At 47.1% G+C, this 19124-nt stretch overlaps 1 protein-coding gene across 1 annotated transcript in view; it reads right to left on the reverse strand.

Moving 5' to 3' along the window:
• Positions 1–1328: 1328 nt before the first annotated feature.
• The window catches only part of WDR33 (WD repeat domain 33), a 1021886-nt gene continuing 1004090 nt past the window's right edge, over positions 1329–19124 (reverse strand). Inside the window, exons 21-22 of the mRNA XM_085634920.1 lie at positions 2317–2532; positions 1329–2154 (exon numbers count right to left, since the gene is read on the reverse strand). Of these exons, the coding sequence (XP_085491046.1) occupies positions 1928–2154; positions 2317–2532 (443 nt within the window). The 3' untranslated portion in view covers positions 1329–1927. The remainder of the gene's footprint in view (positions 2155–2316; positions 2533–19124) is intronic.

Here is a 19124-nt window from a genome sequence, read left to right on the forward strand (position 1 = left end):
GGCCCAGAAGGCGTATCTGTCTGCAGTATCATCACTGAGGGTTCCTGTGGATCCTTAGGGCTCAAAGTCACACTAGAGGGAGCGGAAGAACACTAAATACCTTCAGCATCACCTCTTTAAAGGCATCAATTTGCTGCAGTAGTGCTGATGGCTTGGAGAAATTGTGGCACACCAGGACCAACTGGGGAATCCCGTTCGTATTTGGAGATCCGGAAGACGACAGACTAACATTGTGACACCGATGCACCTTACCTTTGGATAGAGTGCATCAGGGGTGGGGCAGAGTCCTGCTTCGCGTTCTTGTGTTTGCATGTGGACTTCGATTTTAACTTACTGGAGGACTTCGACTGCAAAGTTGACCTCTTGTGAGAGCGACCACAGAAATGGAATTGAGTTCAGACACTCGACTTGGAGGGGAAGTGGGTGAAAAAGGGACAAATGATCCTTCTTGTATTCATTGATGTACTGCTTTGATTCTAGGCCCCAGATCATCTTTGGGAACATTAGGACACACTTGTCAGACATGCCCAGAGCCCAACCACCAGAAAGACATTGCGTGCTGGTCCATGACTAACATTGATTTTCTACAGTTGTGGCATGGTGTGAAACTGTAGTCTTCAGAGGGGACACTGTTCCTAGCACACTGGATTTCATTCTGTTTTCAGGAGTCATAAGAATGCTGACTACATAGGGAGCAGAGCTCTGGACCTGCAACAGAAGGTGTGGAAAGAAAAGAACTGACATTCATGGCTCAGGGTGGATGTTTTATGTGACTCCACTCAGTCAATTCCAGGCGGTATGTAATCAACGCAAAGCTGCATGGCGCCACCTGGTGGCACAGGATAGCATTACTGGGGAAAGATTTCCATATCAAGACTGGCACCATGGAAGTATACTAAGGTGTAGACTCTGCAGTTAGAAGTATCCATCAGAAACATTTATACTGACTAAGAAGTAATAACTATGCAAACAATGTCCTGCTTTTTCCATGGGGAATAGGTGAATAACTAAATAGTTTCAGCCCTGGACATATGTGGATATATTTTAAATGGTAGAAAATATTGACTCGTACAGGCACATTTTCTAGAAAATATAAACATTTTCATCTGTTGAAACAGGGTTGGGCATCCTGTATATAGGGGAAGGTTCTGATAATGACTTCATAACCATGGGAGTCAGCTAGGTTGCAGGCATTTAACTTTTCCTTAAGGTGTAAGTCGCAGCGCGAATGGCAAAAAGTTTGGGGCGATTATGTACCCTAGAATATTCTAGTTTATAACATTTGGCATATCATTCCAAAACATAGACAATAACTTAGACCAAACAGATTTCTTTTTCTCAATTCTTGCGCAAATTACGTTATGTATTTCATACAAAAAACAACTTAACATCTGATAATCTGTACAGAGGAAAATTTACTTTCTCTGTGATGAGAGGTGACATCATTGGAAATGGAGTGCGATAAGGAAAGAACTCCATTTCTCCTTGATGATGATGAAGCAGAGGGGGAGGAAATAAAAGAGGACCCCAAAACTCATCATGATAAAACAAATTTAAATTTGGAATTATGTCCACAAACATGACATGGTGAGTCAAGAGATGACGAACAGAGTGAATAATTGTAAGGGCTGGAAAAGTACCCCACATTGCATGAGGAAGGTGGAGCAAGACAGATTAAGCAAATTCAAGAGGCAAAGATGAGTCACTGTGGGGTTGTTCTTGCTTTTCAGTTCTCTTGATCTAAGAGATCATTGCACGATCTAGGAAGTGATTTTGCCCTGAAGCCTTTTCCCTTCATCTGGGATTTTGTGGCTCTGCAGCACCTTTAGGTTCTCAAGGGCATGTTTTCTCATTATGAGTTCACACAAAGTATCTATTCAAATACTGTGAAGAATGAACTAAGCAGTTCACCCAGGGATCTCAACTTTTATCGACCCCTGCCACCTCCACGTGTAGACCCCCTAGCAGCCCCTCGCCGAGTGGGGCCTGAGCTCATGTTGCTGCCTCCTCTCCAGTTTCCACTTCTTCCTCCTCGGGATGGGTTGGTGTTGCCTGCAGGTCCCCCAAATCGTTCCTCGCGAAGGGGATCACTATCTTGAGACCCAGAGCGACTGGACTTCCTCACTCTTTGTGAAGAAACTGTGGTTCCTCGACCTGATAAAAAATAATAAGGAAAAAAAGGGATTAGCATGCTTCAGTTGATAAGTGCCTACACATTACACTACATCAATTCTTGACACAAATTATAATTTTATAGGTATCACACAAGGACATTTCAGCATTATCTTCAGACAGTTTGTGCCATTGGTATTTTACCTTTCCCTCTCTCCTCAGCTGAACACCCAGGGGTTTCTGCATCTCTGCTGTCGGGGGTCCCAGGTCCATCATGCCAGGGTCGCTTTCGGGGTGGTAAGGATGTAGTGTCCATTCCCTGCAAAGATGCAGTGCGCTCACTTCCAGGAGAATCAGGGTCATTGGGAGAAGATGGCCCAGGATGATCAGGACGTGGGCAGTCTCGGAGATGCTCTGGCCCTAATAAAAAAAAGCAGGGAAAATGTAAGCCTTTTCAGCATAGATATGAGCCAACATAATTACCAACATTCATTGCTTTGGGACTAAATAAACACACTTATCACTGACCAGAAACAAAAACTCTCAGCAGTAATAAAGGACTAAGAATCTGCCAACACCCACAATTTCTACAAACAGTAGAGTGTTCTCATTTGTGACTCGAGACTAAATCTAGGAAGAATCCTCATATCGTACTATAAACCATGGCGGCTGATGCTTTTATTGAGTACTGTGGTTTCTTCTAGAAACATACTTGCTGCCCTAAGTTTGCACAGCAAACCATTGTTTCTGATGGATCTATCCGCAGATTCCTCACCTTCTAAATTGCCCACAGGTGCCATATTGGATCCAGACATTTTAAAGCAATTGTTTCGGGCCAACAATAGGTGGCACCATCACACCACCTATGGAAGTGACAGCACAGACTTGTATATAGCCCCACCCTTGCACACTAACATCAGTTCCTCTTTACGCCATTCAACATTGAGTAAGAGCTCCACCTCAAACTCTTAGTCCGTGTTTTACCAAATCCAAATATCTCAAGACAGAATGTTAGGAAAAACGTCTACCCCCCGAAGACCACAGGATTCAAACCATGCCTGCGGACAGCAGATGTTGGCTACGGATCTGCACTACATCTGCATGTGTTGTCTAGGGTCTAAGCAGGACTCAAAGTCTGTTACAAATGATTCCTGATGTACTTAAAGGCCATGAGGGAGCGGAAGCCGAAACTATACATAATCCAAGCACAAGTAAAAGGGCAGGTTGCACTTCGAACCACAGACTCACTGCTACGCCCAAAAGCAGGTTCCTTACCGTTCCAGATCCTGGTCCCCCTTAAAGTCACAGATGTCAAATAATTTGAATGAGAAATCTATAAGCTATAAAGACAAGAAGTTCAAGAGGGACACTTCCCAATCCTGTTAATTGTGCTCTAAGAAGAAGTCACACAGTCAGCATTCGAAGGAACCAACTCTGCTGCCCTAGTCTGACTTGGACCCTACCCGCAGGCTGGTCCTGGCACACCTCGTGTTACCAAACTTCTTGACTCTGCAGCAAGTAAATGCCTTCAAGGAGGCCATGCTGAAACTTTTCCGTGCTTGGCCCATTGGAAGTGGCAACTTATACCATCATATACATGCAGGAAACTACAGGCTACTGCTCTGGGTCCTATCCTACAGCCTGTTTTGGATTTGAAGCAGATGTTGGCCCATAGTCAGTCGATAAGCTTATGGAGATAATCAATTAAGACCTAATTTTGAAGGATTTCCAGGCAGTTCCACTCCTTTAGGACAGTAGTACTGAGACACTGTTTGGATCAGATTCAGACACTGTCGAGGGCCTCCAAAACATTGCACGTTGCCTGACCAGGAGACTGATAGTTTACTTTCACCTCATTACACTAACGCTGTCCTATTTCTCGATTTTCAGAATGCCAGGGGCCTGGACACTTCTCCTAAAACATAGCTGGATTCCCTACTGGGGGCCTCTAAAGAACAGTGCGCCACTTTTGTGGGGGTCTTCCACAGAGCTGAAGAAGTGTTGAAACTTCTGCTTTCTATGGCAGAAACCAAGTCAAATCTATTGACAGATTGTGCAGCACTGACCTGCCACTTCAAAACCCATCTTGCTCTTGAACAAAGCTTTGACAAAGACACTGATTGGAAACAGGTCTAAGCTGCTCCATTTTGCTACTTTAGCAAGTCTCCCCTGGCCTGCAATGGGGACCTCGACTTTCTGACCCAGCATCCGACTCTTGTAAGGTTGTAGGCTCAGGTTTCCACCAGCAAACCTCAACGCAAACCCCACTGCGCACCCCTCAACACCCCCTCCAGATTGGGAATTGAAGTATACAGACATATTCTGGAAGAGGGTCTTCTTATCTGCCAGTCTAGCTTTGGTTTGGTTTGGCTGCCTGGATACTGGGGAGCTATATCCATGCCCTTTGGGATATGGCCAGCAAGATCTTGCCTACTATTCCTGAGGAATTAAACAATGCTTTTGCTCAGACAATTTAAGGCAGACAGATGCGTGTGTGTTGAGAGCAGGACTAGGTGCAACAGATTGTGAAGATTGTGCCATGGGCATCCATGTGGTGCTTCGGTGAGATGCCTGGATGAGTGCCACAGGCTATTCAGGCAACGGGCAGACATCCCTTATGGGCATGCAATTTGATGATTCCTGGCTTTTTGGAGAAAAAAAAGTTGCATTGGAGAGCTTCAAGGATAACTGGACTCTGGCCCACTTCTAAGGCTTACTATCACTAGCCCATTAACTCTATCATAAGAAAATTAAGAAGATATACTTGTGCTCTTGTCTATAGCTATGGGCAGTCCTTACAGCCTATGCAAGAACCCGTACAGCCTATTCGTGGCTTCTGCTGACAGTGGCAGACAACGTGGCCAGCAGTAAGGGAAGTGCTTATTTAGCGAGAGCTGCAACTGCAGCCCAGCCATTTTAAATCCTCCTCCTATCATCATGAATAGCCGGTAGGGAGTACAATTAGTTTGAGCGCTGTAGGTTCTTCAACACGCTCCTCTTTACATCTGTTCAGTTCAGGTTTTGGCAGATCATGCCTCTAACCTTCCCCACAAAGTTCAATTACCGATAGTCAAAGAGGCCATTGAGAGATTGTCCTTGGGAGGGAGAGAAAATTATATACTTACCAGTATGCATCTGTTCTTGGCATGTAGAGCTGCAGATCTACACACTTGTGCATAGATCGCCATCTGGTGTTAGGCCCGGATGCTTGCAGTTGGTTTTTTCTCTTGGAAAGTCTTTGGAAGTCACGAGGTCGGTGACTCCTCCTTTAGATCGTATTGCTCATGGGCTTCGGCTCCATCCTCAGATTGTTTTTCGCCAGCAGGGAAATGATGGAGCGTAGTAATAAACAGTGAAGATGCCTATGTGTGTTGTATCTAAATAAGATAAACTGGAACAGATAAAGGTAGCAGGGGAGGCGGGTGGGCGTGTGTAGATCTGCAGCTCTACATGCCAAGAACAGATGCATACTGGTAAGTAGCATATTCCGTTCGAGGCATATGAGCTGCAGATTACACACTTGTGCATAGATTATATAGCAGTACCCACCCTTAGCGGCGGTCACCCGTATCTGTTGCAGTGGTTTGAAATAATGTTTTGAGCACAGCCTGGCCCACACTAGCCTGTTGCTTAGTTTGCACATCTACACAATAGTGTTTAGTGAAAGTGTGCGGTGTTGACCATGTAGCTGCTTTGCAGATATCATCTAATGGGATGTTTCCTAGAAAAGCCATTGAAGCCCCTATTTTACGTGTAGAATGGGCTTTAGGGGGAACGGATAGCGTTCGTTTTGCTTTGTGGTTGCAAATCTGAATGCATTTGACAATCCACCTAGCTATCCCCGACTTGGAGATGGGGTTGCCCTTGTGTGGTGGAGAGAAAGAGACAAACAGTTGTTTGGTCTTACGGAAAGGTTGTGTTCTCTCGATGTAGTAGAGTAAGGCTCGTTTGACATCTAGTGTGTGGAGAGCTCTTTCTGCAACAGTTTGTGGTTGCGAGAAGAATACTGGTAGTTCTACAGATTGGTTTAGGTGAAAAGGAGAAATGACTTTAGGGAGGAATTTTGGGTTGGTACAGAGAACAACTTTGTTATGGTGCATTTGTAGAAAAGGTTCTTGAATGGTAAATGCTTGTATCTCACTGACCCTTCTGAGGGAAGTGATGGCTACGAGAAAAGCGGTTTTCCAGGTTAAAAATTGGAGTTCACATTTGTGCAATGGTTCAAAGGGAGGCCCCATTAGTCTGGTGAGAACGATATTTAGGTTCCACACAGGTGAGGGCAATTATTCTTTTAAGGCCTTCCATGAGGGCTTTAATGACAGGTACTCTAAAGAGTGATAGATGTTGCCTGTTTTGTAGGGAAGCTGCTATAGCTGCGAGGTGCAGGCGAATGGACGTATAGGCTAGATTACACCTTTGTAGGTGGAGTAAGTAGCCTATGATGTGTTGAATGGAGACGTCTAGGGGATTGATGGTGTTGTTGTGACAATAGACAACAAAACGTTTCTACTTGGCGGCGTAGCACGCTCTAGTGGTGGGTCGCCTAGCTTCCTTGATGACGTTCATACAGTCAGGGGGAAGATTTAGATAACCGAATTCTAGGACTTCAGGAGCCAGATCGCAAGGGTGAGCTGAGCTGGGTCCGGGTGTCTGATCTCTCCATGGTTCTGGGTTAAGAGGTGTGGAGAGAGGCGTAATTTTTGGTGCGGTACTACAGATAGTTCCAGCAGTGTGGTGTACCACGGTTGTCTGGCCCAAGTTGGAGCTACTAGGATTAGTGTGAGGGAGTGTTGCTGTAGTTTGCGCACCACTAGTGGAATGAGTGGGAGAGGCGGAAAAGCGTACGCAAATCTGCCGGACCAGTTCATCCATATCGCATTTCCTTTGGACAATGGGTGTGGATATCTGGTGGCGAAGATTGGGCATTTGGTGTTTTCGTGGGTGGCGAAGAGGTCTATCTGTGGATGCCCCCACATCTGAAAGTACGGGTGTAAAACTTGTGGGTGGAGTTCCCACTCGTGGATTTGTTGTGTTTGTCTGCTGAGCAGATCAGCCATAGTTTTGGACTCCTGGGACATGCTGAGCTAGGAGAAAGATTTTCTGGGGTATGGCCCATCTCCATATGCTCTGTGCTAGCTCTGAGAGCTGTGGAGAGTGTGTGCCGCCTTGTTTTTGAATATAGTACATGACTGTCATGTTGTCTGTGCGGATTAGGACTGCCTTGCCTGAAATCTGTGTTTGAAAAGATTTTAGGGCTAAGAAGATCGCTAGTAACTCCAGATGGTTGATGTGGAGTAACTTTTGTTGAGGTGTCCATGTGCCCTGCGTGGTGAGATGTAATAGATGAGCTCCCCAGCCGGAGAGCGATGCGTCTGTGGTTAGTACTATCTGGGGAACCCGGTCCAGGAACGGTCGACCTGTGGAAAGGTTTGGGATGGTCCACCACTGCAGAGAGCGATGGGTGCGACCGTCTACCAACACCAGATCTGTTAATTGACCCTGGGCCTGGTTCCATTGGCGTGCTAAGCACTCTTGGAGAGGACGCATCTGGAGTCTTGCGTGAGGTACTATGAAGATGCAAGAGGCCATCATCCCTATTAGTTGCATAAACACTCGAGCTGGTAGGGAGTGTTGTGCCATGAATTTTGCGCGTAGAGCCTGAATGCTTGTAATGCTGGCAGGATTGGGGTAGGCTAGCGCTTTTGAGGTGTCTATGGTGGCACCGAGGTATTGTTTTATGTGGGATGGTTGTAGATGGGACTTTGCGTGGCTTACTGTGAAGCCCAGTTGGTGAAGTAGCTGGATAGTGGCATGAGTGTGTTGTACACACTGGCTGTATGAACTGGCTTTTATTAGCCAGTCATCTAGGTATGGGAAGACATGGATGTGTTGTCTCCTGAGGTGTGCTGCCACTACTGCTAGGCTCTTTGTGAATACACGTGGTGCTGTTGTGACTCCGAACGGGAGTACTTTGAATTGGTAGTGTTGGCCGTCCACTACGAATCTGAGGAACTTCCTGTGAGGGTTGTGCACTGGAATGTGGAAATAAGCGTCTTACTATGTGAAAATGGTCTGAGTGTATGTATTTGTTTAGGGGCCTGAGGTCTAGGATGGGCCTCAGAGTCTCGTCCCTTTTTGATATGAGAAAATATAGGGAGTAGACCCCTATATTTCGCTGGTTGGTAGGAACGTGTTCTATTGCCCTTTTCTGCCTGCTTTAGTAGTGTTAGATGTTCTTGTGACATTGGGCGTTGTCTGGGTGGAATGTTTGGGGGGGTAGATATTAGTTCTAGGCAGTAGCCTGACCGAATTATTTGTGTTACCCATTTGTCTGAGGTGATGGTGGCCCAGACAGGGAGGACATTTTGGAGTCTGCCCCCGACCGGAGTTGGATGGTCTGGGGGGAGTGGAGGGAAGTCATTGGGTAGGTGCGGTGGCAGAGCGGGCGGTGTCGGTTTTGCCTCTGCCTTTGTTATTGTTGCCCCTGTAGCCGCCTCTTTGGTAGCCCCTTGTAAAGGTGGACTGGGTAGGGGCCTTATATGAAGCGGTGTCGGAGGAGTAGCCTCTGGATGTGCTCCGAAAGGAAGAGCAGCGAAAAGAGCGCCTGGGAGGGTGCGATTGTAAAGCTCCCATGGATTTTGCAGTGTCCGTGTCTTTTTTCATCTTTTCTAGGGCCTCATCCACTTTTGGGCCAAACAGATGTTCCTGGTCAAAGGGATGGTTGAGGATGGAGGCATGTACCTCCGGTTTAAAACCTGAGATCCTTAGCCAGGCATGGCGACGGAGGAGGACACTAGTATTGATGGCCCTGGAGGCTGTGTATGCTGCATCTAGGGCACAACGTATGGAGGTATTAGTAATGGTTTTTCCCCTCCTGAATTAGCTTGTTGGCCCTAGGTTTGTATTTATCAGGGAGATGTTGCATTATGGCTTCTAATTCATCATAATGGGCCCTGTCATACCTGGCTAGTAGCGCTTGTGTATTAGCGATATGCCATATGTTGGCAGCTTGGGATGCAGTACGCTTGCCTGATGCGTCCAAGAGTTTAGACTCTTTGTCAGGTGGTGGTGCTTCGCCCGACGCTTGGGAGTTGGCCCTTTTACGTGCTGTGGACACTACCAGAGAATCTAGTGGTGCTGGCCCTCTGATGTAGGAGGAATCTGTAGGGGTGGATTTATATTTCTTTTCAATGCGCGGGTTAATGACCCTGGCTCTGACTGGGTCTTTAAAGACCTCTGGCGCATGTTTTATAACTCCCTTGAGCATAGGCAATATGGAGGTAGTCCTATGTGTGGTGTCAAACGTATCGAGGAGGAAATCCTCCTCCACGGGGTCGGTATGGAGATCTACCCCGTGATAGTGTGCCGCCCTTTGTAGTAGATGGTTGAACCCCAGTGAGTCGTCTGGTGGGGAAGGTCTGGAAGGGTAGAGCTCATCCTGTGGGACGTTAGGGATGTCAGGGATATTATAATCGTCCCATGGGTCTGGGGAGCCTGTGGGAGTGGGGTCCCCTGTAGGTAAATGTTGGGGTACGTCTCCTATGTCATCATATGGATCCCCCTGATCATCATCATCATCCGGAGAGGGTGTTGGGGAATGATGAGGTGGGGGCGGAGACGGTGGAGGAGGGGAAGGTGGAGGAGGCGGTGGAGGTGGGGAAGGTATTCTGAAAGGAGAGGTAGCAGAGTCCTTCCTCATTGGAGGTGGAGCAGGTTTATCCAGCTGTCTCTTTTTGATGGAGAGCATCAAATGTCTGGTTTTAGGATCCTTGGTTAGTGTTTTTTGTAATGGATCCGGTGTAAAAAGTTCTGGTGATGTTGGTTGGTCCGTCGGCGCCGAAGGCGTCGGGGCCGTTGGTCTTTTGGCTTTATCCGCGCTGGTTCGTTGTTTGGAACTATGCATGGAAAAGTCTGATTGTTTGGTCGGCGCCGAGGTGGATTTCGGCTTCGAAGTGTCGGTGCCGGTGGCCTTGTGTGCTTTTGTCGGTGCCGAAGATGGTGTCGGCACCGAGGAGCTGGAGCTGGTTCTCAACACCGAGTGTTTCGGTGCGGGGCTCGGTGTTGAAGCGGAGGCCATTTTCTTTCTCGGTGTCGAAGAGTGTTTATCGGCACCGACGGTGGGCTGGCTCGAGCCCGAGCCGCCGGAAGGCTTAATCGGCTTCTTTACCGGGCCCGAAGGTGCGGTGTGGGATGCAATGTCTTTGGTCTTGCTTAGGCCCGGAGGCGAAGGCATGACCGAAGCCTTTTTCGGTGCCGGCGAGGGTGTGTGGGGGGGTGTAGATTAGTACTCACGACCCTCTGTGCCGGAGTGATGTCCTCCACATCTGAATCGTCGCCTTCGGAGGCGCGGACGAGTCCCTCGTCGGTGAGGTGTTCTTCTGGAGCGTCGACGTCTTCCCCGAAGATGTAGTCCGGAATCGTCGTCAAGTGTGCCATGGTTCTTCTAGCCCTTCGGTCTCGAATGGTTTTCTTGGACCGGAAGGACTTACACGCCGGACAATCTCGAGCCTCGTGTTCAGGGGAGAGGCAGAGATTGCATACTTCGTGGAGATCGGTGTGGGGGAACTTGGACTCACATCGAGGGCACTTCTTGAAGGGAGTCCTTTCCATTAGCCAGGACCGGAGCTTGGGTAGGCCCGAAGGCCGTCGTCGACGACCGGAATCGAAGGTTTTTGCCGATGAGAGGCGCGTCGAGTGGGGAGATCGCGATCGAAAACAATACCGCGAGTTGGGGTGAGGATTGCGCGTCGATCGTCGAACTGGAAGCTGTTCGAAACCGGAACGCGAAGATCACATCCGAGCCCGATGGCGGAAAAAAACAATCTGAGGATGGAGCCGAAGCCCATGCGCAATACGATCCAAAGGAGGAGTCACCGACCTCGTGACTTCCAAAGACTTTCCAAGAGGCAAAACAACTGCAAACATCCGGGCCCAACACCAGATGGCGATCTATGCACAAGTGTGTAATCTGCAGCTCATATGCCTCGAACACAGTTTGTCGTCTCTTCTGGAGGCGATGTGATTCCACGGTGAAATCTGATGGTGCAACTTGGCGCAGAGCAATTGCTGGAAAAATTCCAGTTGCAGTCTGGCATTTGGGGAAATTCAGAAGGTGAGACATTTGTGGTTAGAGAATCCACCAGAAAGAGCATTAACGAAGACTTGTTTGTCAAGAGAGCAAACAGTTTGAAAAAGGGTTATTATTAAGCATTGTATGCCTGACCAACACACCTAAATCTATTAACACAGAGCGAATGGGTGGATATGCTGTCTTGATGTGCACATCATTCACCATATGTACAGAGGTCATGGAAATTACAATATGTCACTCTCCAAACATTTGATATTGGGTGCTAATACGGTGCCAAATACTCATCCACCTAGAGTATTACAATTTTAGAACTACGAAGTAGCCCAAATCTAAATCCCCCTCATTAGCACTGCAGCAAATGTGGAGAAGTGTGGCTCAATGATTAGAGCGGCAGACCCTGATGCAGAGGTCTAGTCCGGGACCAGGGTTCAATTCCCCGCCTCGGCGCGTCTGGTGCTCAAAAATTCCACGGACCTGATAATTCTCGCCTCGGTGCCTATTCCAATCATGGAGTCCCACTCTGCAACTCTGGGCAATAGCTCGCTTAATCTCCACAACGGCCCCCACAACGCTAAGGATGCCTGGCCTCCACCTTGGGGGTGCCCAGGAGTGGACGCCTCACAGGGAAAGCCAGGATGGGTTCCACAGCAGTATTCGTACAAGCGCCTTGAGACCCTTGCGGGTGAGTAGTGCGCTATACAAGTATCAATTTACATTTTACAAACCAAAGCACAGTCACTACATAAGTTGCCCAAACAACAAAATCATTGTTAAAGCAAAAGTATTCAATGTTATTATGCCCATTCAACAGTTGTGTTCAATGACAAACCGCTTCACAAAGTGATCCAAATCCAGCTGCTGTGTGAATTTGAAATAAAGACTGACTATTGAAATCTCGAAGTGGATTTGGATCACTTTGTGGAGCCGTTTGTGTCATTGAACACACCTGTTGAATGGACATAAGAACATTGAATACTTTTGCTTTGACAATGATTTGGTTCTTTGGGCAACTTATGTAGTGACTGTGCTTTGGTGTGCTGCAGTGCTTATGAGGTGGACACCTTAATCTATGAAAACCCAGTACAGTAAACATAGGATTATGTAGGACAATCTCAAACTAAGAGTTTGATGAGAAATGACTGCCATTGAGGTGCCTCCAAACTAATTTCTTTTAAGCCCCATATAAAGGGTTGGCTGACTACAATGTCTCCAAACGCACTTACATGTGCCTCCAAAAAGGAGGGAAGGTCTTAAGATCTGAGCAAAAAGTGACAATGGAATAATGGGATTACTGGTAAATTATCTAGGCATTAACTTTGCCCCCTTTCTTGTCCCCGTCACTACGTGACAAGACACACTACAGCCAAAAGAGAATTGGCTTCAAGACACCTTCAAATGCAGAATTCAGCAACTCATGATTGTCGGCAACATAATTCATGTGTGTGAAAAAAAGAAACCGGCTTAGGGCCAGCCCACATCGCATCAAACATCACAAATTATCTCAAAGACTAAAAGTATGTTCCAGGTTAACAGTGGCCACTTGTAGGAAAGTGGGTTTCTGTAGCAGTAACCCCCCCCCCCCCCCCCCCCACTTTTTGCCAGACTACTGATGCACTTTTTCTTGGTGTGCCCTGGGTCCCTGCCAATCAGGTTCCCAGGCGCTGTGTTCTTTCCCCAAAACTATCCCAATTGGCATATCTGGCCACAGGTCAGCCCCTGGTAAATGGTACCTCAGGTACCCAGGGCACTGTGACCAGGGAAGACATCTAAGGGCTGCAGCACTTATTGTGCCACCCTTAGAGGCCCTGTACCCTGACAAACACACACTGCCTTTACAGGCTGCATGTCTTGGTGCAGAACAAAGTGAAGTCTCGACATGGCACACATCCCTGTGTGCCATGCCCACAAACCACTGCTCTGGCATACATCAGTCACTCCTCTCGCTGGGTGCCCTATGCCAGTGTTGAGGGTACAGGTGCATGAGCCCTGTACCCCTACAGTGCCACAGTCCATTCATGGGCACTGAAAGTGCAGTGCTGTCATTAAGAGTATATGGTGCTAGGAGTTTGTCATTACGAACTCCACAGCACCATAATGGCTACACTGAAGACTGGGAAGTTTGGTATCAAACTTCTCAGCACATTAAACCCACACTGATGCCAGTGTGGGATTTAATGTAAAATGCACAACACAGGGCATCTTAGAGATGCCCCCTGAAACTCGACCAACTCCTAGTGACCTGACCGAGTGGCTGCTTAGGCTGCCACCACCAGACATGTTTCTGGACCCCTGGGTCGAGAGCTTGCTACTCTCGGGGGCCTGAAACAATGCACATCCTGGGAAGAGGTGCCAAGCTTCCTCTCTCAGGATGGGCAGGGTTCACGAAGGAGAAGCTTCAAAGGCATGCCGCCATTTGTGAGTCTCTCCAGACCATTTTCTGCTTTCAGCAACTGGTCCCCACTGGTTCTACCCCCCACTTTAGGCGGGAGAACCAGCGGCAAAACAAGTGAGGAAAAATGGTGTGCCCCCCGCTGCCAACCCCACCCCTCAGGTGGGGGAGGAGAGGTGAAGCACAACCTTGAGTCCCTGCCATCTTGAGGAAGGGGGGACTCAGCCAACCAGGGACAGGCTCCTGCCCCCCTCCCACTGAAGAGTGGCAGAATAGGGGGTGTACCCCACCCCAGGGAAGGGACCAATTGGTCCCCGTCCTTTACCTACCTGTAATGCCCCTAAATGTAGTTTTTAGGGGGCACCCTGAACCTTCCTTCCTCAGATCCAGCCTACCTACAAGAAGAAAAGAAAAAGGATGAAGAGCCGTGCAGAGCTAACAAGAGGACGACGCCCACTGATTGGCCCCAGCCCTACAGGCCTGTCTCCCCTTGAACCTGCTCCTGCAAAATCCCGGCGTGTCCAGCAGCCTCACAAACCCCGGAGGACCTGCCTGCCTTCACTTTCCAGCCTGTCTCTCCTGTGGACACCGGACGTGTTTAAACTGCAGCTTCTGGTGCCAGCCAGAGACCGCGAATCCAGCCCACTCTGCAGCCGACGAACCGGGCCCGAGCTCGAGTGGAAAAACACCTCGAGGAGGTCCCCCCGGCAATCCTGAACCAAAGATCAGGGGATCCCCAACCTGCCTCAAGCCTCCAGACTACGCCTGCAGCCTCAATCCAGACGACCCCCTACCGCAACCAAAGTAGGTAAGAAAATCCGACGTCACAAGGCACACCTGCACCCGACGCCCCACGGCCTTGTGTGCCCAAACCAATGGTGCCTAACCAACCCACGACATCCCAACTTACCCCTCGAAGTGGTGGTCGCACCCAGAAGATCCTCGTCCCAGAGCCTGCAGTGTTTCTTTGTCCCGGAGGTTCTTCATTGAAAACAGGGCACCCGACCTCAAAACAGCACCCTGCACCCGGCTTCCCTAGTGCCGCTGAGGGTGCACCTGTGGTGCTACCTTGGTCCCCAACTTGCCCTGAGCTTAACCCTATGCTCCGACAACCCAGTGGCCTGCTTGCCAGCAGCCACCAACCGGAGGCCCCCTATTCCCCATTGCATAACATTGGGCCTCAACACTCTGCACCCGGCCACACTAGTGCCGCTGAGGGTGCAAAAAAAGTGCATCACTGACCCTGGGAGACCCCTGAGTCTAACCCTAGAACCTTAACTCCCACAGCTGATTACTTACCTGAGAACCGTTAACTTGTTTTCCCTCCATAGGTTAACATTGACACTTTTTCTCTAAAAAGTTTCAAAGTGTGGAGTTTAGAAATCAAAAAATATTCCTTAAAAATCACACAAATAACCAAAACATGTTTACTCACCTGTTTGCAGTAAATGTGCCAGTGCTGAATTTAAGTATCCAGCACTAAGTTAGGAAAGTAACGTGAAAAGTAACTTACCTGCAATTTACTATAAAAGCCTATTCCTTTCAATGTACTGCTCCAAAAAATTTTTAAGTGTGGAGTTTTGAAAATATTCTTTAAAAATCATGTGGAAAACCAAAACGTAATTTCTTACCGGTTTCCAGGAAATGTCCCAGTGCTGAATCAAGGTATCCAGCACTGAGTTAGAAAAGTAACGTAAAAAGTAACTTACCTGCAATCTATTGTAGAAGCCCATTCATTTCAATGTACTCCTCCAAAAAGTTTCGAAGTGTAGAGTTTTGAAAACTGAAAATATTCTTTAAAAATCATGCGAATAACCAAAACGTAGTTACTTATCTGTTTCTAGGAAATGTCCCAGTGCTGAATCTAGGTATCCAGCACTGAGTTAGAAAAGTAATGTAAAAAGTAACTTACCTGCAATTTACTGAAAAAGCCTATTCATTTCAATATACTGTATTTGCTAAGTGTTGCATACTACTGCTCCCCTGTAAATCAAACAAAGTACAATTTCATCCAAAGAATGCAACACAGCTTTGGTAGTGGAAGCATGGATGGGATGAACAATGGTGAAAACATTTAGATTCAAGGTAGAACCTGGATGTGACCTTGGGGACAAAGCCAGGTCACCAATACAGTTTACCAGTATAATGAACACCTGAAGGATTATCTTGAATGACAAATGCCCTAAACGACTCAAAGTGTCTATTCTAAGGCTGCCAAAACAAGTGACAGATCCCAAGGAGGAATCAGATCAGTCCCATCAGTGAGTTAGATCTGCACAGTGCCTCACCAACTATGTAGTAGACTAAGGCATTCATTGAATCCTACACTAAGCTACTTTTGAACAGTGAACCTTTCCAACGTTTGGGTCACTCCCGGTTACTGGGCAGGGCCCTCAAACTAACAGAGACCACTAATTGTCTCCGAGTGATAACGGACAAGCCCAAAGCGGCCAAAGTTCAGGCACCTGTGCCATCAATCACATCGCCTTAAGCCCAGACATTGTACACTGAAATGGAGGCTGATGGCTAAATGCCTCAGTTATAGCAGCCAACGGCCTAAGTTGACAATGAGTTTGACTAAATCCTACATATAAGAATCCAGAGTGGCAATGAAAAGCCATGATTATTTTTTGAGGACGGACCAGCACAAACTGTAAGACACAGTCAAGGAAACTGAAATGTTTGTTGCACCTCTCATGCCTGAGGTAATGCCATTGCTCAAGCAGGTGCAACAATAATAGAATTGTGGGGGTGCCTGAAACAACAGAGGACACCAACCTGGTGCTGTTCTTAGAAGACTAGGTCACTAAAACTGTAGCCCCGTAGGGCCTCTTGCCCTTCTTTTCCTTTGAACATAGACCGGATTCCTCCACCTCCAGCCAAACACTGACAAAGTCCAGTATTGGCAGCTTATTAAATGATAGAGACAGAGATCTAGTTCCTCATTAAGCAAGACATCTTGGCCTCACAGAATTCGTGAAAAACTCAGATGATCTTTCAGGATAACTGCCATTCAATCCAACAGTATTTTAGATCCAACACTAATTAGCCAACTATGAGATGCTACAAATACATGCTGCTCCTTCCTGCCAAGCTGAAGATCATGGCAGACAAAGACTAACTTTGTGGATGCTGCTGCTGCCTGGGAGTGGGGGCGAGTGAAAAGCTGATCTCAAAAGGACGAAGAGCAACAGCAGCGTAAGTGGCAATGGCGCAGAATGAGAAACAACAAATGGAGAAAATTACCTGAAAGGTCATCACAACATGCTCCTGAATCGACAGTTTATAACACAGTCACAAACACCAAACAGTCAAATTGAGACACCAATATGGAATTTCCACAACCCGATTCCAGTATGGAGGAGTCAATGGCAGAACCACCCCTCTCACCTTCTATCATACTGATGACATCAAATGGCAAACCAGGCCATAAAGCAGAGATGTTAAATTGTCCTGAGTAATCGCAATCTACCTCTATGAAACACATATAATATTTGAACCTTTTTGCATAGGTTCAAATATAGACCCGGACTCTGATTACTCTCCTATATGTGATGTATGTTTGAAATTCCTTCTATTGCTGAAGGTATGGTGACTGCTTAAACAGACTGTGGGGCTTGTTCATGGTATGCCAAGACTGCAATGGCTCAATGTTTTGAATTTTTATATTAAACTTTGAAACTCCACTATGATTAGTACAGCAACATCATAACACAGCATCCAATGTAAATTCCTTAAATGGAAGTGAGGTAATGGAAGCCTGGCTAAATGTCACAGAATGCCTGCCTACATACGACACAGGTGGGCACACTTCGCACTCCTACAGGAGACTCACTTGGAAAGGGGACACCACAAAAACTCAACAGAAGACGGAGGGGCCCCATTACATAGCAAAAAAAAAAATATCCTGATGTTCTAGACGGACACTTATATAGTTTAAGTCTGGGGAGTAATTTTGCTGCACCACTACACTCATGGACCAATATGGTAGAAACGTTATGATACAAGGAAGACTGGATGGGGATCCACTCTTCCTAGTGTGTGTTTATGCACCAAATGCCACACCGGTTAACTACGCTGACCAAAGTTATGCTAACATTTGGTCTTGGACCAGATAAGTCCCATGATATATATAGAGGTGACTAACTGTTATCGACGCAAGACAATACGGGTCTTTTCCTTCTCTCCCAGGACAGCCAGTAGTCAATGTGTCACATGATTTTAAAGAGGGGGTGTATAGGCGGAGAAATTTATGATCTTTGGAGGCACTTGCAGCCTAATAACAGAGGTTCTCCTTATTCCCTGTAACTTGCATTCTGAATGGATTCATTTTAATAAAGACATTTATTAGGGAAAGCTTACAAACTGCTGCATCAGAGAAGGACCTGCACCTCTCTGCAAGGATGAGGTACAGGGGCCCTGGAATGGTCCCCACAGTGTGAGCAGAACCAAGTACTCCAAGAACGGAGCGTACTGAGGAATTTGTTCCAACTTGAGACCCTTTATAGAACTTAACACCAAGAAGTGATGCAGTGCTACAGAAAACCGGAAAGCTGTCCTTGGTCCATGCAAAGAAGAACTAAAAGTGTAGAAGGAGAACAATCTAGACTAAGGCATGCATACAGGACTAAGTTCTCAACAAGATCACAAGGTGTTTAGATCTAAGGATTTGTAGAGTGCCGCTAAGCACCCAAGAGGGTTTCTAAGAGATGTTCCTAGACACGGGGAGATTTCGTTATTTGCCCAGAATCACAGGCTATTGAGCTGATGCTAAGACTCAAACCTGGATCCCCAGCGCTAAAGTCAGTTAAGCCAAAGCGTTTCATTTGAGTAAGAAACAAGCCACAAGATCAGAGGAGCCACAAGCACTACAAATCTACCACAACCACCTCACTAGAGTTAGTGCTGCCTCCACTGTTTGTGCCAGCACCAACAAAGCAGCTAACAAGTCAACAGGGCATGATCATTGCTCCTTGTGCTCTGTGAGATATGCAGTGCACACCATATGAAGTAGCGTGCCAATTCAGCAGAAAGCAGGCACGCCCTGCACCGGTGACTGAGACAAGAGAAAATGTACTTTGATTACATCAGAAGTCCAGGAGGGGTGAAACAGAACCGCTACCAACAGGGGAGATGAACATTCAGACATACTGGTCATTGCTCCAGAAAGACACATCTAGATAGTTTGCCCCTACAAAGGAGGCCCCAGACTTGACATATTGCACACATAGTACACTAGGAGGCTATCCCATGTGAGCAGCCTAGGCTGCTTCTCCAGCAGTTATTGAAATGTATTAGTACTACCCAGTAAAAGTTGTTGTTTTTGAAACATTATATACAGAATTATGTTGTGTGATTTGACTAAAATAGTTATTTTCCAAAAGAATCATTGGTTAGAAATTGAATTAATAACTGGAATTAATTGTGTGAGTTCTGAATCTCTGTCCTCTACACCACCTCCCACAGACTGCTCTACTTCACTACCCTGAGGGTTGAGAACTAAAGGGCTGTACTTAGTGCTCAGTCTGGGCA

This window comes from Triturus cristatus, chromosome 11 (assembly GCF_964204655.1).
Source record: "Triturus cristatus chromosome 11, aTriCri1.1, whole genome shotgun sequence".
Classification (NCBI taxonomy): domain Eukaryota; kingdom Metazoa; phylum Chordata; class Amphibia; order Caudata; family Salamandridae; genus Triturus; species Triturus cristatus.